This window comes from Candoia aspera, chromosome 4 (genome assembly GCF_035149785.1).
Source record: "Candoia aspera isolate rCanAsp1 chromosome 4, rCanAsp1.hap2, whole genome shotgun sequence".
Lineage (NCBI taxonomy): Eukaryota > Metazoa > Chordata > Lepidosauria > Squamata > Boidae > Candoia > Candoia aspera.
Genome location: NC_086156.1, coordinates 89,858,854 through 89,882,662, shown reverse-complemented (window position 1 = coordinate 89,882,662; position 23,809 = coordinate 89,858,854). Strand labels below are relative to the sequence as shown.

Here is a 23,809-nt window from a genome sequence, read left to right as displayed (position 1 = left end):
GCCTGAGATGAACAGGATCACTCCTTGAAAACCCAACAGATTTTTTTATTACTTTTTTTCCCCTTCTTCTCTGAACTTTTAACATCTCCATGGACATTTTGGTTGTTACTGTTGTTGTTATCTTTCTAATTAAGCCTTCCAGTTTACCCCTGAAATTTTGGACTGTTCTTTTTCTTTTTAACCCAGCTCCAAAATATTCATTTGTCTCATTGGGGAACTTGGGTAAAACCCACATACCTCAAGAAACAGTTAAAATGATGAAATAGTACACCAGTGATTTTTTTTTTAAGAAAGTAAAATTTATAGCTGAAGAAAACAAAAATATCCCTTTTTAAAGCAAACAAACAAACAAACATTTTTGCTTTTTAAGCCAGTGATGCTCCATATTACTGAAAGATTCCTAAAACAGAACTTGCAGGAAATATTACTGAACTAAATCCAAGAATATGCAAGAAAGGAATATTAACTTTTAAGCTATTTGTGGTCCCTTCATACATACATATTTTGACATGTTAACTTTCTATATACAAATTTATTGAACTTAATTCATATTCATGCCACAGCAACCAGGTGTTACAAATATCGAAGACATACCAATAGAAACAGAAGCTGGACAATCAGTGGTGCTGGCAGTGGAAGCATGAGGTCACAGTACTAATGCAGTAGCCATGATCAAAGATGTCAAAGAGTATTGAGTTCATCCTGTTAAAAGATCTCTGAGCCCAAAAGAGCAACTCAACCTTCTAGTCGCAGGTCTTTTGCATTCTAACAGCAGCTCAATTTTAAGAGGTCAGCAATCCATGGAAATGGGGCCTGAACACAGACTTTTTTTGTTTTTGTAATTACTACCATTAATCTGTTACAGTTATCTGTGAAATAATGCACATCTAATACAATCTAGCCTTCTCCAAGAAAGGCAAATAATAAGACATTACTTTCCTAACATAGACAATTGGGAGTGTACCAAAGCAGAAGAATTTCCTCTGGCCACCTGGGCTGAGTATCTGGCAAGTCATTGCTGAAGCATCCCAATCCAGGCAGGGTTTTCTTAAGCTGGTTCAGAGTACAGCTGGCACAGTAGGCAAGTTTAATGACCAATGAAAATTACAGAAGGAATGATCAGTCTCCTTGGATACATGTTAGTGTCAGAAGGATTTTGGTATTTCTGTGATATTAATAGGAAGAAATGCAGTTATCTGTGATGCTAAAGCAAGAGAAGACAAAGCTTGTTATTCATTAATTCTTCATAATGCCATGGTTTACAAATCATGTGATCAAATCACAACACTTTATTGTTATAAAGTGATATCTTGTAACACCAAGGAGCTGAAAACTAGAACTGGATCATACAGGCATTAACTGAATATTTCTTTCCCCAGTATGTAAAGTACCCAAGATCCTGGATTAGAATTATTCCTGGAGAAATTAGGCTACACAATTATAGGAAACATGAAGTAAATATATTTCTTGAATTAATAAGAATCACGATTGTTATTAATTCAAGATTTTATATTTGAAGTCTCCAAAATCTATATATGAATGCTACAGAATATTATTTCAAAATCGCAGAATATATGTGATAGCCATAGAAAATGTTTGTTTGTTTGTCTGTTTGCTAAATTTACGTGGCCTCCCATCTCACTGAACTTGACTCTGGGCAGTATACCACCAACACTTAAAACAATGTCACAGATTAAAAAAAAAAAACAACTTTAAAATATAAATAAAAGCAAGATTGTGAAAGAAGAACATCCACTTAAGCCCAATATTTCCATTGTGCAGACTCCCCATTGGTTCCCCAAGGCTGCTGGAAGAACCATGTTTTCAGGGCCTTCTGAATGGCTAACAGGGATGGGGCTAACCACATCTCAGGGGGGATAATATTCCAGAGACAGGAGCCACAGCAGAAAAGGCACATCATCTGGGTCCCATCAGATGGAACTCTTTAGCAGACAGGACCCACAACTTACCCTTCCTGCCGGACCTGATGGGATGGATAGCAGATGTGAACAGGAAGGGGCAGTCCCTCAGGTAGCCTGGCTTCATGCTATGTAGGGCTTTAAAGGTCAAAACCAGCACCTTGAATTGCACCCAGAAACAAAGTGACAGCCAATGCAGCTCACAGAGCAGAGGTATAATGTGTACCAGCCTAGGGGCATACATAATTGTCTGCACAGCCTCATTGTGCACCAGTTGAAGCTTCTGGATACTCTTCAAGGCCAGTACATCACAGTAATCCATTCTGGAGGTGACCAGAGTGTGAGTAATTGTGACACAGTTGGCATACAACATGAAGCTGTGCAAAGGCCCTCCTAACCATGACTGCCACCTGCTCCTTGAGCAGGAGTCATGAGTCCAGAAGAAATGTTGAATATATTTAGTAATACATAAAAAGTAAAAGAGAAGCTGCAGAATAGAGAAGGAAGAATTGATTTTCAGAAGTAGAGTTATTTTGATTTTCACATTCTGGGTCCATTCTCCTTATCTAAATTACTGAAAGGGAAACTGTATTCCACAAAGCAATAGAAATAAATGTCATTAAGCATATGCAGTGGAAAGAACATATTTATACTGTGTCTATTGATATTAAAAAGGTTCAGAAAATCTTCCAAATTTGAGAAATTGTTTTCTAAGGGTTTCCTTTATTTCTTTGTTTCTTAGGCAATAAATGAAGGGATTGATCATGGGGGTAAGAACTGAATAAAGGAAAGAGAAGCCCTTTTTCATATCTTTGAATTTTCCAGTGGTTGGCAAAATGTAGACAAACATTAAGGATCCATAGAAAATGGAGACCACAGTGAGATGGGAAGAACAGGTGGAAAATGCCTTTTGTCTCCCATCCACAGATGGGATTTTCAGAATTGCTCGGATAATAAAAGTGTAAGATGAGACAGTTATGAAAAATGTAGGTAAAATGGCTATAGATGAGGTTATCAAAGCAGCACTTTCAATCACCCAAGTGTCATTGCAGGAAAGTCGTACCAAGGGTGTGAAATCACAAAAGAAATGGTCAATTTTGTATTGATCGCAGAATGTAAGTTGTGCCAACAAGGATGTCAAAACTGCAATAAGCAGAAATGCTATAAGCCATGACATCAAAACTAGCAAGATACATGTTTTGTCATTCATAAGTGTGCCATAATGCAAGGGTCTACATATGGCTAGGTAACGATCATATGACATTGCTGCCAAGAGGTAACACTCAGTAGCTCCTGGAATGAAAAAGAATTGCATTTGTAATATACAGCCCCAAAAAGAAATTGTCTTTGTGTCTGCAAGACAATTGGCCATAATTTTGGGTAATATAGCTGAGGTGTAGGAGATCTCCAAACAGGAGAGATTTGATAGAAAGAAGTACATAGGGGTGTGGATATGCTTCTCTGTCACAACCAGTACAATGATGAGAAGATTCCCAGATAAAGTCACAGTATACATGATTATAAATAACATGAAGAGAAGAACGTTCAAGTCCTTAGAGTTCCCAAATCCAAGGAGGATAAACTCCTTGATGTCTGTTGTGTTCTGCCATTCTGAAGGTTTTGCAAACTGCATCTATTAGTAAAACATAAAATGTTGAGGACCTGGAAATTTATGGACTATGTAGGCATACCCACATATCTTCCAGTATTGGATAAATTTAAAACTGGTATTCATGTGTGAAACTTTTTTTTTTTTTTGCAAATATATTCACTTCAATTTAGCTTTAGCAAAATTTGCATCCCGACCACAGAAAAGAAAGTTGCTTTCTTAATAAGTCATATTCACATAAACCCCAGTGACAACATGAATAACTGACAGTCATGAATAGATTGATTTCTTCAAATTTAAATATTTCCTCCAAATTTGGTGAATGGACTATACTGTTTTCCATCATGCGTATGTCTTTGATTTAAAGGGAACATGTTGCTAGAAGGGGAAAGGGAAGGGGAAGGAGAAGGAGAGGAGAAGGAGAAGGAGAAGGAGAAGGAGAAGGAGAAGGAGAAGGAGAAGGAGAAGGAGAAGGAGAAGGAGAAGGAGAAGGAGAAGGAGAAGGAGAAGGAGAAGGAGAAGGAGAAGGAGAAGGAGAAGGAGAAGGAGAAGGAACTTGAATCCACATTTGAATTACATGCATTTCATTGATAATATTACATTCTTAAAAAAATTCTTACCTTAAGCCTCTAAATAAAGAGTATCCATCTCAGGTTGTTTTCTGCTAATAGAAAGGATAAGAAAACACTAATAAGGAAATGAAATGAAAAAGGACATGTGCACTATGCTTCATGTTCTCCAAGCTGAAGTTACAAAATTTCAGTTATATTTGCAGGATGTGATATTTCAAAAGAAATGGGAAATGTTTTATTGCCCATTGATAGTGAATATTGTCACTCTATTCAGTGTCATCCTTCTTTTGCTCCTGCTGGCTTAAAGCAAGTACAAAACAAACAGAATGGTCCTGAGAGAAAAGTTTTCTTCCAGAAGATCATTGGCGTAATGGGGACACATTTTTGAAGGATGAAGGAAGAACTTGCATGCACACACAGACACATGTGCACACACAAATTTCCCAAAGAGAATAATAATTATATATATTTTTTTAAAAGTTTTTCTCTCAAGCACACACATCTGAAGTATCTGCCTGTCAGGGGATAATGTTGATTCTCCAATCAGTTATGGATTACCTAGAAAAGTTGACTCAAAGAGAATGGACTATTAGAGTTTGGAACTTTTCAAAGAGAATCCATTGCTTTTAATACAAATATCTTTATTTAACTGTATTGTTAATATTAATCCATTGATTTTCTTTTAAAACCAATGAAATGCAGATAATGACATCCCCCCAAAGAAGGAGATGGTAGGAATAAAATCAAAGAATAATAGAATGGCAGGTTTGACATGGGTCTTGATAATCTAGCCAAGTTCATGATCAGGGCAGAAATCCGCTGTTACAACATCTCCAGCATGTAGCCATCCATCCATCCTGTTAAATATTTCAGTGGAGAGTTCAGAGTCTCCCAAGACACTCTGTTGCATTTTCAAACAACTCATATCATCAGGATTTTTTTTCCCTTAATGTGCATTTGAAATCTACTTCCTTGTAGATTAAACTCATGATTTTTTGTTGTATGTTCTGGAACATCTCTGCACAATTCTATCCCATCTTTTGTAGGATACTCTTCAGATACTTCATGAATATTGTAATATCCCACAATCCATCCCTTGCACCCCACTCCCCTCTTTTCCCAGGTAAACACCTTCAGTGTCTCTGACTCTTCCTCCTAGATTTCTCCTTCCAGTCCAATTTTTGTCTACTGTACGTTGCTGTCTTGTGGATACCCTCCAGTATATCAGTGTCCTAAAATGTGGCACACAGAGCCAGAGACAAAGATCTAGGTATGGTCTCATCAATTCAAAACAGAGAATAATATGAGTTCCCTTGATTGTGACACTATTTTTCTGTCGATGCAGGCTAAGATTGCCTTTTCATTCTTTCCTTTTCTTTTTCTCCAGCTATATCTCACTGTGGGCTGATGTTCAGTTTGTGAAAATTTAAGGCAACCACATGTAGTTCACACAAAATGTTAACTAGTACGGTTCCCCCCCCCACATCCTTTATTCTCATCTCTTTGATTATTTCTTACCCATCTGTAAAATTCTGCATTGCTCCCTGTTGAAATTCATTTGCTCTCTGCCATAGCTACAGCTTGCCATGATTTTCATGACCATGAAAATGTCTAAGGTATTTGCTCCCCTCCCACTTTGTGTCATATACACCCTGATTATCATATCATGCAGATCATATGTAAATATCTTGAATGACAAAGAGCCTTTGGGACATCCCTTGACCCTTTCTTCTAGTTTGATATGGAGCCAATGACAAATACCTTTGGGGTATTATTACTCAGGCAACTTTGTCCACAGCATTTCCATGGTCACCTAAACTGCTTCCTCTGTCAATCATGAAGATCTGTAGAGTTTCAAATGATTTAATTTCTACAACTCTGGGCAGGCTCTCCTCAAGGAATGCCTTTTTATTCCTTATATGCTCAATAACTGACTATTTAATAACCTGTTTCTGACTTTAACCCATTATTGACATCAAGTTGACCAGTTAGTAATCACTCTCTCAGCCCTAGGACTGAAGGTACTGGCAAAGCCACTTCTTAAAGGTAGCAAGTCTCCAGATAGGACAGGATTCCCAGGAAGAAATACATGGGGGTGTGAAGCTGTTGGTCTATGATTATTAGGAGGAGGATGAGAATATTCCCAGTCATAGTTACAAGGTAGATAGGTGGAAAGAGTATAGAAAATAAAGCCCAGGAGGTCCCAGAGGGAGGTAAATTGTCCAAAGCAGGTCTTTGGTAGCAAGCAGCCTTGACTGGCAATTCAGAATAATAGAATTTAAGAGATATCCATAGCAAATGTTAAAACTACTTAATAGTGGGTAAGGAAAAGAAGAAGAAATGCAGCAGAAAGGAGGAGGTACTAATCTTAGTAAAGGTAAAGGTAAAGGTTTCCCTTGACGTAAAGTCCAGTCGTGTCCGACTCTAGGGGGCGGTGCTCATCTCCGTTTCAAAGCCTTGGAGCCGGCGTTGTCCATAGGACACTTCCGGGTCATGTGGCCAGCATGACTCACGGAACGCCGTTACCTTCCTGCCGAAGCGGTACCAATTAATCTACTCACATTTGCATGTTTTCGAACTGCTTGGTGTGCAGAAGCTGGGACGAGCAACGGGAGCTCACCCCGCCGCGCGGTTTCGAACCGCCGACCTTCCGATCGACAGCTCAGCGGTTTAACCCGCAGCGCCACCGCGTCCCTGAATCTTAGGTAATACAATTATACTGATCTTCCTATTTTGAGCCCATTCTCTTACTTTAATTTCCTGAAGGGAAGATAGCATTCACATTCTGCAAAAAAAATAAATGTCTACAAACACAGACAACTGAAATAATATATTTATATTTAATCCATTTATATCAAAGATGCTCAGAAAACATCCTTAATGTGAAAATTCTTTTTTGAGGATTTTCTTTATGTCTTTGTTTCGTAGACTGTAAATGAATGGGTTGGCCATGGGGGTAAGAACCGAATACAGGAAAGAGAAGGCCTTTTTCATATCTTTGAATTTTCCAGTGGTTGGCAAAATGTAGACAAACATTAAGGATCCATAGAAAATGGAGACTACAGTGAGATGGGAAGAACAGGTGGAAAATGCCTTTTCTCTCCCAGATGGGATGTTCAGAATTGCCCGGATGATAAAAGCATAAGATGAGACCGTTATGAAAAATGTAGGTAGAATTCCTAGAGATGATGTTATCAAAGCAACACTTTCAATCATCCAAGTGTCACTGCAAGAAAGTCGTACCAAGGGTGTGAAATCACAAAAGAAATGGTCAATTTTGTATAGATTACAAAATGTGAGTTGTGTCAACAAGGATGTCAAAACTGTGATAAGCAGAAATCCTATTATCCATGACACTGAAACTAGAAAAATACATGTTTTGTTGTTCATAAGTGTGACATAATGCAAGGGTCTACATATCGCTAGGTAACGATCATAGGACATTGCTGCCAAGAGGTAACATTCAGTAGTTCCCAGAGTGGAAAAGAAATGCATCTGTAAAATACAGCCCCAAAGAGAAATTGTCTTTTTGCCAGTAAGAAAAATGGCCAGCATTTTAGGTATTATAGCTGAGGTGTAGCAGATCTCCAAGCAGGAGAGATGAGAAAGGAAGAAATACATAGGGGTGTGGAGATATTTCTTCAGGACAACCAGTGTGATTATGAGAAGGTTCCCAGATAATGTTACAGTATAAACAATTAGAAATAATATGAAGAGGAGAGTGTTCAAGTTCTCAGTGTTCCCAAATCCAAGGAGGATGAACTCTTTTATTTTTGTTGTGTTCTGACATTCTGAAGGCTTTTCAAGCTGCATCTATTAATAAGACACCAAATGTTGAGGATCTGGAAATGTATGGACCATTTATGCTTCTATAAATTCAAAATTGGTAATAATGTGTGAAACAGTTTTGACAAATATATTCATTTCCATGAGATGTAGATAAATTTGCATTAATCCCACAAAAATATAGAGCTCCCTCCTTATTAAGTTACATTCACATTCTGAAATTATGAAAAACTGAAAGTCAGGACTACATTGATTTCTTTTATTGTAAATATTTCATCCAAATACAATTAATGAACCAGATTATTTACAAATTGCATATGTGTTGGATTTTAAGGAAAAGTTTACCTGTTGCAATAAACCTGTATGCTAGCAACACATTAGGAATTAAAAATCAGATTTTAAATTCATGACTTTCTTTGACGATATTACTTTTTTAAACATTCTGAGCTTAAATATTTAAATAAAAAGAAGTTTCAAGATTATTTTTGCTGATAGAAAAGAGAAGAATATAATAACAATGAAAGGAAAGGAAATAATAAATGAAAAGAAATAAGACACATAAGCAGAATACCTATGATTCTTGTTCTCAGAGTTGAAGTTCTAAGGTTCCAGTTTTCATCAAAAGTAATCTCTTCAAGGCTGTTATGTTATAAAATAAACAGGCAATGTTTTACTGGATATGGACAGTGAATATTATCATTCAACTCGGTTGCATCCTTCTTTTGTTCTCAGTGCTATGAAGCTAAGTATAAAACAACCAGAATGCCCCAAGGGGGGGGGGGGGATTGCTTCCAGAAGATAATTGGCCTAGGGGAAAGGAATGTTCAGGGGAGGGAGGAGAAAGGACTACAATAAGAAAAGAAGGAAAGGAATGGAATGGAATGGAATGGAATGGAATGGAATGGAATGGAATGGAATGGAATGGAAAGGGAATGGAATGGAATGGAATGGAAAGGAAAGGAACGGAACGGAAAGGAAAGGAAAGGAAAGGGGCACTTTTTTTTCTTCTCCCTCACCTCTGCTCCCTGATTAAATGTCCTCAGAACATCTTATCGGACTCGCATCCATCTTCCTTCAACCTGAGTCAACCTGCGAGTCAACACCAGGAAGGGGGAGCCGGGTTGGAGTGTATAATTTTGTTTAGGCTAGATGCTCCTTGCCCCAAAGTAATTGGGAGTGAATCTGTTTGAGCCATCTGCTGGCATGGGAAGGAGGGGCATATACCTAAGGGAGCAGTGGGGGGGGGGCTTTAGAGTCTGTGTAATTTTAAAATGTAGAAACGTGTGGGGAAATGCCATTCAAACCTTTTTCTCTGTACTGATCGCTTTGCTTCATTAAAGATTTCTAAGCTACTGCTTATGAGTCATAATTGAGTGAGGCTCGAGTGATCTACTCATTACAAAGACCCCCAGGCCTGACAACATAACCAGGTCTTGAGAGACTTCCTCAACAATAGCAGGTAATGAGCAAGCCTGGTCTGAAGTCCATCTAGCTTCTGTTTATAATCAGTTAACATCCATCACCTCAGAAGACAGTCTATTCCACTATCTTACAAGGAGGATGGAAGAAAGATGGCCATGAGGAAGCACCTCCTGTAATGAGCTGTCTCAGAAAGGTACTGGGAAAGCCACTTCTTTAAGGAGACCACCTTTATAGGTATTTGCAGCAAAATGTTATTATATCAGAACCTCTGCCCTTACATATTTAAGGTTCTATGTCTGACAGCAAGGATGTAACCACATCCTAGGATGTGACTGTGTGTCATGATATTAGAATGCACTTTTCATTACTGTCCTCTTTCTCCTGCCTGTGGATACTTACGTTTACATTTTTACTGTTATAATTAGGGATTAATCTCAGTTGAACTCAGATGGAATTGTTTCTGAGTTCAGATTTAAACTTCCTTGACATTGATTCCGGCACTATCTAAATGTTTTTTCATGGGATTTACTTGGGTTTTTTTGGGTGGTGGTGGTCTCCATCCCTCTATTTCATCATCAATCTCCTGATAAATTGATAATTTAAGTTTATGTATATTAAAATAGAGAAAAGATAACTACATTTCCTAGCTTCCCCATTGTTGATTGTTTGGTGTTTTGTTTTGAGGCTCTTGTATCAGGATAGATCACAGTATATACAAAAGGCCAAAGAATTACTTGAGGACAAGGAAACTTACACTCCAGTGAACACCAATCCCATACAGAAGCTGAACAACCAGGTAAAAAGAATTCTCAGCAACCTCACCAAGAAAGGTCAAATTACACAAGAAAAATGGAGGTGGATGAAAAGCAGTGGACCCGTTCTCCCATGCGTCTATGGATGCCCCAAGATACACAAGCCTGGCATACCACTTTGGCCCATTGTATCATTACCAGGGACTCCCACATATAACACCAACTAGCAGTCAGAAGACACGATGAGAACTCCTTAATCTCACAACACATGGACAGACTCAACCACAGTTTCAACTGGGAAACTGTGCGCATCCTAAACCAAGCCAAATCCAAAAAATGTCAGAGAATCCCTGGAAGCCTGGCACTCAGACAAAACAGCCATCAACAGACACACAGAGGTAAACAACATTTACATACCATTCAAAAGAGACAATAGAAAAGCCAAAAGACCAGTACATTCCCTTGCCAGCAATCAACACCCAGATATGCAAAAATCAACAGTAGGATTAACACCAGATTACCATCAAACAACACAATACACCCTAATCAAGGAACTATTAACTCAGTCAATCAACCAAGCAGCAAACAACAGCCCAATCAAAGAACTCCCAAGGAGAGAACAACACCTGTACCAACACAAGCAGGGCAAGCCACGATATATGAACTGAGAGCAAGGCCCACTCCCTCTTTGCACTGAAGATGTTGCCTAATCTGGCAATGAAATGTCTGCAAGAAAACAACAAGGCTCAGAAAGCACTGACTTCACAATTATCATCCAGTCTCCAACCTTCTCTTTTCCTGGGAAATTTTGGAGAGGGTGGGGACCCTGGAGGAAGCAGATTATTTGGACTGGGTTTAGTATGGAGACACCATTGGTCCCTCTTGCTGATCACCTATGGCAGAGCTGGGATGGGGGGGTGATGCATCTGTCCTTGTGTTCTTTGATCTCTGAGAGCCTTTTGATACCATCAGCCATGAAAACCTTTTGGATTGACTTCAGCGATTGGTGGTGGGAGGCACCATTTTATGCTGGTTCTCCTTCTTCCTCTGTGACCTGTTTCAATAGGTGTTGACCAGTGGATAGAGCTCATGGCCCCTTATACTGGGATACCACAGAGATCAACATTCCCTCCCCTTCTGTTTAACATCTGCATAAAACTGCTACATGAGGTCATATACTTCTTACATATCTCAGCCCCTGGTTGGCAAGTAATGTGGCCAAAGTCCTAACCTAATGTGTAGGCTGTGCAGGTCTAGATGTGGAGGAACAGTCCTGACAAGACAAAGTGGCTTTATTTGTTTGGGTGCTCCAGATTTGGAAGTATTTTATCACTAGCTGTCAGTGGGGTTGCTTTTCCACCATTGAAAAAATCTGAGGGTTCTTTTCAGCTCTCAAATCTTGTTGAGGCTAAGGGGATCTTTGCACAGCTATACTTATACCAGTTGTGCCCTTTCCTGGATTGGGACAGCCTTCATCAGACATTCATGCCCTAGTCACCCCAAAATTTGATTACTATGATGTGCTTTATTTATGTGTAGGTTTTATACTTGTAAGCTTCCCAGTGTCATTTGAGAGTCAGGTGGCCTATGAGGCTGTGGGTCTTCTATCTATGTTGTCTTATGTTGTCTTTCCATCTCCTGTTCAATATCTACCTGAACCCAGTAGAATACAATATGTGTGAGTTATCATCAATACTGTACACAGCTGATACTCTGTTATACATCTCCACCCTAGGCTGACAAGGAACTGCAACTGAGGACCTTCCTGGTTCCTAGAGGCTGGATGAGTTTGGATGGGGAGAGAAGCAGGTTTAGACCCAATCCCAGCAAGACCAAGTAAAAGTTCTTAAATAGAGATTGATAACCCATAACTCATAGGTACATGCTTCTACCAGCTTCAATACAACAGAGCTTTAGAACCCTAAGTTTGCTCTGCTGGTAACAAACCACAAATAATTCATTTTTAGAAGCATGATTCCTTTCTCCTTTTTTTTCTTTTTTTTAAATTTACCACCTTTTTTTGGAGGGCAAGACCTCTATAAATTGATTCAGAATCTGCAAATACAAGCAAAATATGTTGAAGTATATATTGGACATATCATTGAATGATTTAAAAAGATCTGGTTACAATCATCTGGCATTGGATATGCAACTCAACATTTGGAACATTAACTCATATGGTTTAGTCTTGTCCTTTTGTGAAATTTTGGGTTAACATGAATAGCTCAATACTATTTTAAAGTATTAAAGTGCTTTAAAGATGTATATGTTCTTCTTGGTTGAAGACTAAGTATTTGGAATTTATAAAGACATCAGGATGTTTTGTTACAAGGATTAAAAGAAAAAAAAAATAGAAACTTTAGGAAAAAATAAGCCCCTAATTTACAGCAATGGATTTCTGACATTTAGAGTTCTAGGCATTCCTCCCCGTTGTTGTTGTTATCTAATTATTATAGTATTATTAATTTTGAAGCTACATCATAATGGTAATGCTATTGTATATATCTACATTTTATTTAATTAGTTTATATATATTTAAAGATATATTAAAATCACACTTAAAATACTAAAGGAAAATAAGATAATAAATGGTTTGCAAACAAAATAATTCAAGCAGGAGTAAAGGCCTCTTTAAATTAAGGATATTAATGATAGGAGCACCAGTAACAATAGTCACCTGCTTAAAGAATGTAAGAGTTGGTGCTTCTTGAATGCAAGGAATTGTTCTAAGTTATGTGGCTCCCTTCTTTTAATATAATTTTCTCTAGCTGTAATATTAATTCCATCTAGTAATTAATCCCAGAAGCTTAAACTGTTTGTTTCTTCACTTTATTCTCCCCATGTGACCATTGTTATGAAGTTATTTAAAAGGTCTTGAAGTTATGATCAGTTTATCATCACTTAAGAAGGGAATTATGGAAGAGGCAGGGAGGAAAATCACATGAGACAGCAGAATTTATTATATTAAATAAAGGTTTTGTTAATTTCAAATGTTCATTCCAGGTGACTGTTATTTTGGTTTGCAAGGTTCATGAAACTTACAGAGTTGGCTTCTTCTGAAAGATGTTTTGGATGCAACCAAACCAATTCTAACTAGAAACACTATTTTTCACTTGAAACATTTTTCTTCAAGAGATTACAGCTTGGGGATTTACTTCTTAAGGTAAATCTTCATGTGATCATTATGTTTTCTGCCATTTTTCTCCATATGTTACTTACAACAATTTTGTAATGCACATACACACGGAGACAGAGACTTAAAGAGGGAGAGGGAGAATTTTCAGGCAGGAAATGAAACTTCTATTAGTATCTCCAATAGATAGAATGAATGTTGTATTTGCTCAGAAAACAAAAACGAGCAAACAACCATAGTGTTTTCTATGTTTATTGTAGTTTCAAAATATAGTTTGAAGTTTGCTATAGTTTGCTGTTTTCAGATTATGTTCCTTTTCCTTCTCTCAAGCTTACACAAACTGAGCTCCCACACTGCCTTGATCTGGGATGTGGTTTGCTTGGATGTGGCTTACCATATTGTGTGAACTAGGAATTATGGCTGATAAATCATTATTTATGGCTTAGCACCTGTGAACACACTGTGGCTTATTCAACAAATTAACAAATTACTCTTCCACTAATAAATAATCTGTAGATAAAATAATAATTTGTAGAAATGCTGTTTTTTTCCAGTCATAGTAGTGAAACAATCTTTAGCTAATGCGTAATAACACAAATTTCCAGTTACCATAGTACTATAATACAATTTCTTCAGATTCAGAAATCATTTATATGTTACTGTTGCTCCAGATGCAGGTCAATGCTTTTGAAAAAGGTGAAAATGGAACAGAAGTTACAGAATTCATCTTATTGGGTTTTGGGAAACTTGAAGATTTCTGGATGCTTCTTTTCTTGGTGTTTGTCATGATCTATACTTTGACTATAACTGGGAATATTTTGATTATCATCCTAATTGTATCTGAGCAGAATCTTCATACCCCTATGTATTATTTCTTAGCAAATTTATCCTGCTTGGAAGTTTGCTATAGTTCAACCATCCTACCCAAGATGATTGCAGATTTTCTAAGCAATAGAGATTCAATTTCTACCTGGGGTTGTTTCATGCAATTGTTTTGTTTTGGTTGTCTTGTCATTGTTGAATGTTACCTCCTGTCAGTGATGTCTTATGATAGGTTTGTTGCCATCTGCAAACCATTGCATTATTCCATGATTATGAATGATAGAGTCATTTTTGTTTGCATAGCATCATCATGGTTATGTGCAGCATCAATTTCAGTGATAATCATATGTCTGGTAGCACAACTATCATTTTGCGGGCCCAAGGAAATTGATAATTTCTTCTGTGACTTCAGCCCACTGCTCCAACTTTCTTGCACGGACACAAGCCATGTTAGACTTTTAGCTCTCATATTTGGATCAATTGATATTCTGCCCCCATTCATTCTAACCATTACATCTTATGTTTGTATCATTACTGCTATTCTGAGAATTCCATCCACCACTGGAAGACAAAAAGCATTTGCCACGTGTTCCTCTCACCTCATTGTGGTCACCATTTTCTATGGAACTCTGATGATTGTCTATATTTTACCAGACATTGGCACACTCAGAGATGTTAAAAAGGTTTTCTCTATCCCCTACACCATCTTAACTCCCATGGTGAATCCTCTTGTTTACACTTTTAGAAATAAAGAGGTGAAGGAATCTTTGAAAAAAGTTTTGAGTAATTTCACTGACTTCAGTGAAAAGAAAATATGTCATATTTTGGTGGTATCTGAATGCAGCTCTAAGCTATAGTTGTTCCATTCAAGTTTTGTTGAAGAAGCTAAGACCTGGATTCACATGATCAAATAAATTATCATCTGTTTCACTATTACTGCCTTGCCTTTCTCCGACTTCTTCTGCAGATATCAATTGTTACACTGAGCACTTTTGCAACATTGAATGATTGGTAAAACATCACTACACTATTCATTCACATAGTTTGACCACAGAAAAGGGGATAGAAAACACAAACATTATTCTCCTCTGGCATCTCTCTGCACATCCTGAGCCAAAACTCAGCTAAGATTGGTTTCTGTCTTTAATTATGGTACATAAAGGTGTACCATAACTGAAATATACCTTTGCTGGTCAGGGACTGTAATAAAGATTATCTATTTATCTATCTCAGGGTTTGTCAACCAGGGTTCTGTGGAAACCAAGGATTCTGTGTGAGGTCAGGGGGTTCCTTGGGAGATCACAATTTATTAAAAAAAATATTTAAAATTCAGGCAATTTCACATTAAAGAGGTAAGTTTTATCCTTTATTTTTACTTTAAGAACATTGTTAATGCATATATACAGGCCTACACATGTAATAACTTCGTAACTTCTGTCCTATATTTGAGCCTGAATCTGAAGGGGTTCCCCAAGGACTGAACAAATATTTCAAGGATTCCTGCAGGGTCAAAAGATTGAGAAGGCTGATCTATCTAGTTGAAATATATTGCTCCAAAAGTTAATGAGCAATCACCATGCTCAATTAACTAAGTATGTCCTATATTATGAAGCAGACCAATTTCATTGTATGGTCATCTTCTGCAGAAATAAAATATATTATTGCATATTTCTGTTTGTTTGTTTGTTTGTTTTGTTCAATTTATATAGCCACCATCTCACTCTGGTGACTTTGGGCAGCTATGAGCAGTCGAAACACAACCAACAATAAAAATAATATTCATAACTGGAAGCCAAGATAAAAACCAATCAAATTATGATTGACATAGCCATCTCATGGGCTCTAACTGACAATCTGACCCCTAAGCTTGGGAACACAACCATGTCTTCAGGGACTTGCAAAAAGCAAGTAGGGGCCAATCTAATATTTGGGGAAATAATGTTCCAAATGACATAGGCCCTGACTGAAAAGGGTCACTGTCTGGGTCCCACCAGATGACACTTCTTGATGGAACCCATAACACATCTCTTCTTCTGGTTCTTATGGCATGATTGGTGAGCAGTGATCCTGCAAATAACCCATGTCAATGCAGTGAAGGGCTTTATAGGTGACCACAAGCACCTATACAGAGTTTGATAATCCTGATAGGTTTGAAGAAATTTCCATTAAAATTATGCTCAGTAAATTAGTCAGTACAGAAATGAAAAGTCAAACCCATTCTTCTTTATCTAGCAAGGTTTACTCTGATTTTTTTTTTTAAAGATTGTTGCTAATTTGCTAATTTGCCTATCAATTGCAATAGCAGCTTACTGCAGGGCACATATGAAGGCAGATAGATTAGGAGACTTAATTTTTCATAACTGTCTTCAGTATTTTTCTCTACATTTCTCAACTGCTTTGAGATTTTCTTAAATAAAATGTGCTATATAAATATTTTTAAAAAATCAATAAAAATAAGTCCCTATTTCCCAGTATTATCATTTTATCTCCAATAAAACAACATATCTCTTTACTGGGTTGCTCATAGGGTGTTAGCCCAGCCACTTAGGATTTACCACTGTATCACTATACTACCAGGAAATCCTAATATTTTCCTGTTTAGCCCAGGAGGAGTGGTAAGCTGATGATAGCTTCATTAAGAATAATAATGCTATATTGAAAAGGCAGACTGGGTATGCTTGGTTGTTTCTGGACCAGAAGTACCAATACTAATGGAAAAAAAGAGTTGGGAGTGTCAGACCAAAAATAAAGGATTCAACCATACTAAAGCAACTTAAGGCAAATTGATATGATGCACCCTGATAGTATAGATGATTTGGGACTATCTCCAAGCCAGCCTAAGATCCACTTCTGTCTTGCAGAACAAAATCTCCCTTGCAGGACTGCTCTTTCAGCAGGTTCTCCAATATTCAATAAGGATATCACTGTAGGCTGTAATGGAGATTTGTTGTATATTCATCTTTTACATCAAGCATTCACATGAGAGTGATCTTGAAAGGTAACATTGTAGGGATTTTGTATGCCATTCTGTAAGTTTTGGCCTGACTTCCATCTTCATTATTCATTTTGGAGTTTACATTAGGAGGAATTTGTAACCACAACATGATGATTGACAGACAGACAGACAGACAGACAGACAGACAGACAGACAGATAGATGATAGAGATAAAGATAGATGATAGATTATATGGGTTGCAGGTTCTATAACCATTGTGCATAAGTAGTTAAATGATTGGACTCAGACTAAAAAAGATAAAGGCTCAGATCCCAATTTCTCATAGAGAAATATGAGAACCTGTCCTTGTTTCAGTGCTACTGAGACCACCACAACATGCTTTCACACTGTCTTTAGTACCAATATAGTTGAGAAATTTTCATTTTTCCTTTATTGACATGTGTTATAGATCAAAATGAATGTTTTTTTTTCTTGATTTTCTCCTTTCATATAAGGAACTGTTTATTACATGCAATGTTGCTAGATGTTGCCTAGCAGCAATTAAAATCCACAAACAGATAATTAAGGGTACAGTACATGGGTAAACTTACTGAGAATTCCTTTTTTATTTTAGTTTTATTTTTTCTTAATTGTTACCTGTTTTACACTCTTTTTATGACCTTCAGACCTCCCCATCTCAATAGCCAGTACTAAGAATTTTTATAGGCATGTTTTAATGTTTTAATTTCATAGTATTGTATTAGCAACTGTCATGAGTACTGATGGCGAGCAGGAGGGGGCCTCTATCCAGGGGGGAAAACGCAGGCGTAGTACTGAGGAATTAAGCAGTCATTCAAAGAGACACAGATCAGGCCCGCCTTAACTTTTGGGGTTTATATGTCTGGGTTTTTCCCACGCTTCTTCAGTTTGTTAGGATTCTGTTTTATGTAGCAATAATAAACACTAGAGACCTACTCCTCATCTCAGCGTGATTTCTGACTGTTAGGACAGCAACCCTACCTTTTAGTTGTCTTTGACCTCATACAATTTCCAGTGGTATTATTGACATGGGCTTTGCTTGTACTTTATGCTGGTCTATGACCAAAATAAAGATTTGATAAACTGATTGATTGTCTTTGATATTTCTTAAATATATCTCTATATATTATTTTCCATGATTACATAATGGCCAGGTGGTCAGCTTAATACTTGAGCTTAAAACTTGAAATGAGGATATATTGTACCATTTCTATTTCAGTCATTATTTATATCTGGAATGCTCAGTTTCTGAAATGATTCATTTGATACTGATTGTGAGAGTGAAGTAATCTAATTATTGTCAAGAAAGACAATTTCCTGGGAAATGTGAAACTTATTTAATAATGAATTATTTGGAGAAGCTTTCTTAAACATGAATCTACATTGTTTTAATTTATCTAGATCTCATTTGAATTTGTAACCAAAACATGAATATACTTGAATCTGGAAATAGAATAATATTGATTATTTGTGGAGCCCCTAAATGACTGCACAATTTGGACATTTTATTTAGGGTGCAATTGGGGAAACAAAAAACAAAATCAACCTAAGTATAGCAGTGCTGAATTAGAATCCAGATTCCACACACCTACCTTGTTGTTAAATAACAAGAATCTTTGATAAACATGGAATAAGGAGAAAGCTGTCACGTTAGTCAAAGTGCTTTTCATTTGTTCAAATGTGGAAATCACAGGTTCAGTCCTTAAGGACTTCTTATGGTATCCTCACCTTGAACAATGTTTTTGTTTCAAGCAATACCTATTTTAATAACTGATGTACCATTTAAGCAATGGCAGAAAGATATATCAAAGTTCACATGGCAAGGAGAAAAAAAATAAGAGTTAAATTTAAAATCCTTCAAGACATAAATGAACAAGGAGACCTGGGACTGACTGATTTGAAACTGAATTTTGCAGCCTGCTCTTTGTTTTGGATGAAAGAATGGGTGTTACAAGACATGACCTGAGATTTGGATGGCATTTTTTTTATGGTATGAAAAAAATAAGGTTAATGTAGATTTTAAAAATTATTATGTTAGAAGTGCCATATTGAGAGTATAGAATAGATACAAACCCAGGTTATGCCCAAAAACACCTTTGTGGATCTCAGCACAAGAAGCATTTTATAGAAAAGAAACAGCAGGCACATAGAAATGAATTGTTAGAACAAGAACATGGAGAATATAAGATAAAGTCAAAAGAGCAGTTGACTGCAGAAGGAATTATTTTTCAATGTTTTTTTCATATGTATATTTGAGAAAAATATTTAAAGCAGATAAAGGACATTTGGAATTGAAGAACTTAAGACAGGATTTGAAATTGGATTATGTCCAAATGATGAACATGTAATTGCTAAAATGTATAAGCTTTTACTGAGATTTGAAATGGAAGAAGATCAAGTTAAAAAGTGTATGATAAAATGGGCTAAACTACGGTTATAATATACAGTTGGATCAATGGGGAAATATGTGGTTGAAAGGGCTGAAATTCACATTTTGTTATAATTTAAAAGATTTTTTTTTACAAAATGATGTACCGTTGATATATGAGACCAGAAAAACTTCCTAGAATGTATCAAGGTACCTCAAATATCTGTTGGAAATTTAGAAAAAAAGAGAACAGTAATTTTATCATGCTTGGTGGACTTTCAAGAAAGCTAGAAAAATTTGGGTTTAAATACAAACAGTAATTTTGGGTTTAAATACAAACAGTAATACTATACAAATAATTTTAAAGACTAAACGTCAACTGCAACCAGAGCTTTTCTTGCTGGGACTAATGAACAGACTATTAGAAAACTCATGGATGATTGTTTTGTGCATTTATTTATTTATTTATTCAATTTAGTCACCACCCATCTCACTCAGATTACATGGTAATCATAGCAAGATTATTATATGCACAAAGATAAAAAAAAACTCTGAAATACCTACAGCAGAGGAGTGGTTGGTGAAGATGACAGAATTTGCAGAGATAGCAAGATTGACTTGTTTCTTTAGAGAAAAGATAAATACTACATTTGTTAGTGACTGGAAACCTTTTATGGACTTTTCGCTCAAAACAGGAAAAAAATGACCTTATGTTTTATGGGCTTGATGATTGGAAAGGGTAGAATATGGAAAGAAGGGAACTAACATGTAAACTTAGAGAAAGAGGATGGAATATGAATGCATTTATAACTGCTGTAAAGAAGATTGGAAGCTACTTTTTATTTTTATTTTCTTTTATTTTCTTTCATTTCTTTCCTACTTATTCACCATTTTCTTTTACTTTAGTTTCTTCTTTCTTTAAATATGGTTTGATATGACTTTGTAAAAAAAAATCTTCAATAAAAAAAAAACATATTTGGGGGGGGGGGGGGATAACAACTTCTTATGGTATCCAAGAAGGAATCTGCTTGGAAACCAAGAAGAAATATTAACAACTGATATTAGTACCACCAACCTAGAAGGTCCAGTAGTATAACACAGCATAGTCAGGATCCTACATTTCTGTAAATAAAAATCACAGGCAACATTTTTAACTACATAAAACTCATATGATCAGCTCAGATCCATGTGCCTAACTCAGACTGACTCATTTTTTTCTAATTATTTATGGTATCCATTTTGAGTTGGGACATCCACATAAGGGGTGAAAATGTCAAGATGATAGCCATGACTGTACAGTTGAAGCTCTGCCCCTTGTTTGCATGCATTGTATGTACAATATTTTTGACATTTTTCTCCTCAACAGCCATCCGTCTTCTGAGAGATCAAATTTGCTACTGACTGCCTCAGATAAAATTTTAAAGAAATGGAGGATCCTTCTATTTCAAGAGGATACCTGATTTTTTTCCCTGTAAAATACATAAATACATAAATATATACAATATTTACAAGATGTGATACTTGTAGCAGCTACTTGGTTTTACTTGGTAATGGGTTTCTGCATACATGCTATGACACTGAAGCAAAGTTTGTGGCTGAGGCAGATTACTCCTGACTCAACCATTACTGAGGTGCAGCCACAAGGTTCCATTAGGTGCTTCTTCATTTCAAAGTGGATTGTCACACAGCTGTCAAATGAAACCTCTCACTGAGGTGGAGCTCATCCAACCTGAACTAGATTGTATGGTAGCAATTTGAAAGGCCCAAGTTGTGAGTTTGTCTTATGCACTTAAAAAAACAGAGAAGTACCAATATCATATTCTGCTTTTAATGTTCTTGGATCCAACTGAATACTACAAAAACAGAATGCTGAACTAGATGGATCCTGTTTTTATCCCACATTTTTTCTCCTTCTCAATAATTACCATCATCTTTTATCTAAAATAAACTGCAAGGACAGTTTTACTTTGGGAACACTCTTCTATGACTCTGTGGCTACTTTAAATTATGGTCTCTTTATCATTTCAAATTCAGCCCTTTGGTATCTATATTGTCCTTGAGTCATAATTCCTCATGGCTTAGAAAGGATTTATGTTCTGATTCAAAAACAAAGAACAAAAAATGTACATTATTCTTATTATACCAAATGTCTGCTAGGTTTATCGATAGTATATTCTTCTCATGTCAAAATATAGGATGGGATGGGATAGGACTTTGCTGTACTCATTAGGAGATGACAAATTCTCCCATCAACAGTAAATTCCCATTAGGATTTTATAATTCCCCTTTCTACAGGCATATTGAATTCCCAAGGAAGCGCTGCTGTTGCTGAAAACTGTACTAAAACAGAAGTCTTCTCTTTAACATATGCAGTAACTCAGTATTAATAGAAAAATAAAGAGTTGATAGTTATTTTAAATGTAACTTACTTTCTAGTCACTCATATCCACTATTTTCTCTTTAAAATGTAATAAATAATGTTTGTTCATTTACAGGAAACTAAAAAATTAGTTGGATCCATGAATTTCTTAGCAACAACTGGCTATTAATAATACTTGTAAGGAAGGAAAAGATATAGAGTAAGTAAAATGTAAATAAGCTTACCAAGAAGAAACAGTATTTTCTCAGCCTACTTTCCTTGTGTAAAAAGATGTTAAAGTTTCCGGGGCGGGGGGCAGGGACCTTGACCAATAACCTTATAATATGTTCAAAAGTTCTGTTTATTAACTTGGTACTCTTGAGGATGGTTTTATTTATGTATTTAGGTTTCCCCTCCTATTTCCAGATATTTTCAGAGTTTTGCCTTCTGAAACAACTTTTTTTTAAGCTATGCAAGTATTTTACCTATAATTCTGATGCTTTTTGTCACTACCAGGTAATAAATGACATTTTTTTTTCATTCTCAGAATGAAGGTAAGTTGTCTTATAATGTCTAATGGAAATAAGCAGAGAAACTGTATGTAATTCTTGTAAGGACTGTAGTTTTCTACTGTGTTGTTTTTCACAGATGCAGGTTGCTGAAACTCTAGAACTGAAAAATCAAACAGTTATCAAGGAATTCATTCTGCTGGGATTTAAGCATCTTCAGAACATAAGGATTATTCTGCTACTGGTGTTCCTTATAATCTACATCATGACCATGGCTGGAAATGTCCTTATTGTCATAGTAGTTGTGGCTGATCGACACCTTCACACGCTTATGTATTTCTTCCTGGGGAATTTATCCTGCTTAGAGTCCTTCTATAGTTCAGCTATTTTACCCAGATTGCTGGCTAGTTTCTTGAATGGAGACAAATCAATATCAATCAATGGCTGCTTTGCGCAACATTACTTTTTTGCCTACCTAGCAGCTGTGGAATGTTACCTCCTTTCTGCAATGTCCTATGATCGATATGTGGCTATATGTAAACCACTTCATTATGCTTCTCTAATGAATAGTAAGTTGTGCCTCCAGATGGCAGCTGGATCATGGGTAACTGGGTTTGTTGCCAGTACTATAACAATTATATTAATGTCACAGTTAGTCTTCTGTGGTCCAAATGAAATTGACCATTTCTTCTGTGATACCTATCCAATTATGCAGTTGTCGTGCAGCAATACTGTTCTTTTAAGAATCCTAATCTTAACATTTGTATCTCTGTTCACTTTACCCCCTTTTACGCTAACATTATTGTCATATGCACATATAATATCTGCTGTCCTTAAAATCCCATCTACTACTGGAAAGCAAAAGGCCTTTTCCACCTGCTCCTCTCATCTCCTTGTGGTAACTATTTATTATGGCTCCATCACTGCTGCATATACCATACCAGATTCCGCTTCTCTGAGAGACTGGAACAAACTCGTTTCTGTCTTTTACACAATCTTAACACCTCTGATCAACCCTCTCATATACAGTCTAAGAAATAAAGAGGTAAAGGATTCTCTTCGGAGGTCTGGAGTTGTAGCATGGGTTAGAAATCAGGTAAGTAATCATAACAATAGGCTTCTGCAAGCAAACATCAGCAGGCAATTGGAAAATGTTGCAAAAAAGGAAATAAAACTGTCTTGAAAATTATTAAAAAAACAAATGTTTATTGACTCTATAGAAATCAAAATAACAACAACAATGTTGATACTACTACTAACATTTTTGTTTTCTAAAATGAAGAAAAATGTAGAAAGTACATATGAGCCCTCTTATTCACAAATACTCAGGCCAGGACAGGCAGATATTAAGCTTGCAATGTCTACTCTGCACGCATGTTCTTACTACAGAATTTGACCAACCAGAGCCTGATACAAAAGCATATGTGAACAATTAAGTAATTTTGAACCCCAAAATTTGGCTTTTGCATACCACGGTCTTAAATTCACATACAAAATGCCATTTCTGGTTGTCCCAAATTTTCAGTATTACTGTTGTTTTATTTTGTTTTTTTAAGGGGGAGTTGGGTTGGGAAATTTTGTCAG

The 23,809-nt window shown here is 36.5% G+C and overlaps 4 protein-coding genes across 4 annotated transcripts; 2 read left to right on the top strand and 2 right to left on the bottom strand.

Annotated features, from left to right (window-relative positions):
- Nucleotides 1–2,586: 2,586 nt before the first annotated feature.
- On the bottom strand, nucleotides 2,587–3,552 carry LOC134496481 (olfactory receptor 6F1-like). Its single transcript, XM_063302211.1, has one exon. It carries the CDS (start codon nucleotides 3,550–3,552, stop codon nucleotides 2,587–2,589), a length of 966 nt encoding a protein of 321 aa, XP_063158281.1.
- A 3,425-nt stretch (nucleotides 3,553–6,977) lies between these two features.
- LOC134496480 (olfactory receptor 6F1-like) lies at nucleotides 6,978–7,913 on the bottom strand. Its single transcript, XM_063302210.1, has one exon. It carries the CDS (start codon nucleotides 7,911–7,913, stop codon nucleotides 6,978–6,980), a length of 936 nt encoding a protein of 311 aa, XP_063158280.1.
- Nucleotides 7,914–13,846: 5,933 nt separating this feature from the next.
- LOC134496479 (olfactory receptor 11A1-like) lies at nucleotides 13,847–14,872 on the top strand. The gene has a single exon (XM_063302209.1). It carries the CDS (start codon nucleotides 13,847–13,849, stop codon nucleotides 14,870–14,872), a length of 1,026 nt encoding a protein of 341 aa, XP_063158279.1.
- Nucleotides 14,873–22,264: 7,392 nt separating this feature from the next.
- LOC134496478 (olfactory receptor 6N1-like) lies at nucleotides 22,265–23,621 on the top strand. Its single transcript, XM_063302208.1, has 3 exons — nucleotides 22,265–22,270; nucleotides 22,365–23,321; nucleotides 23,508–23,621. Exons 1-3 carry the CDS (start codon nucleotides 22,265–22,267, stop codon nucleotides 23,619–23,621), a joined length of 1,077 nt encoding a protein of 358 aa, XP_063158278.1.
- Nucleotides 23,622–23,809: the final 188 nt, after the last annotated feature.

Coding starts and splice junctions, on each gene's coding strand:
- LOC134496481 (XM_063302211.1), bottom strand. CDS start 3,552: ATGCAGTTTGCAAAACCTTCAGAATGGCAGAACACAACAGACATCAAG.
- LOC134496480 (XM_063302210.1), bottom strand. CDS start 7,913: ATGCAGCTTGAAAAGCCTTCAGAATGTCAGAACACAACAAAAATAAAA.
- LOC134496479 (XM_063302209.1), top strand. CDS start 13,847: ATGTTACTGTTGCTCCAGATGCAGGTCAATGCTTTTGAAAAAGGTGAA.
- LOC134496478 (XM_063302208.1), top strand. Junction 23,322..23,507: donor TAGCATGGGTTAGAAATCAG/GTAAGTAATCAT, acceptor TCTAAAATGAAG/AAAAATGTAGAAAGTACATA.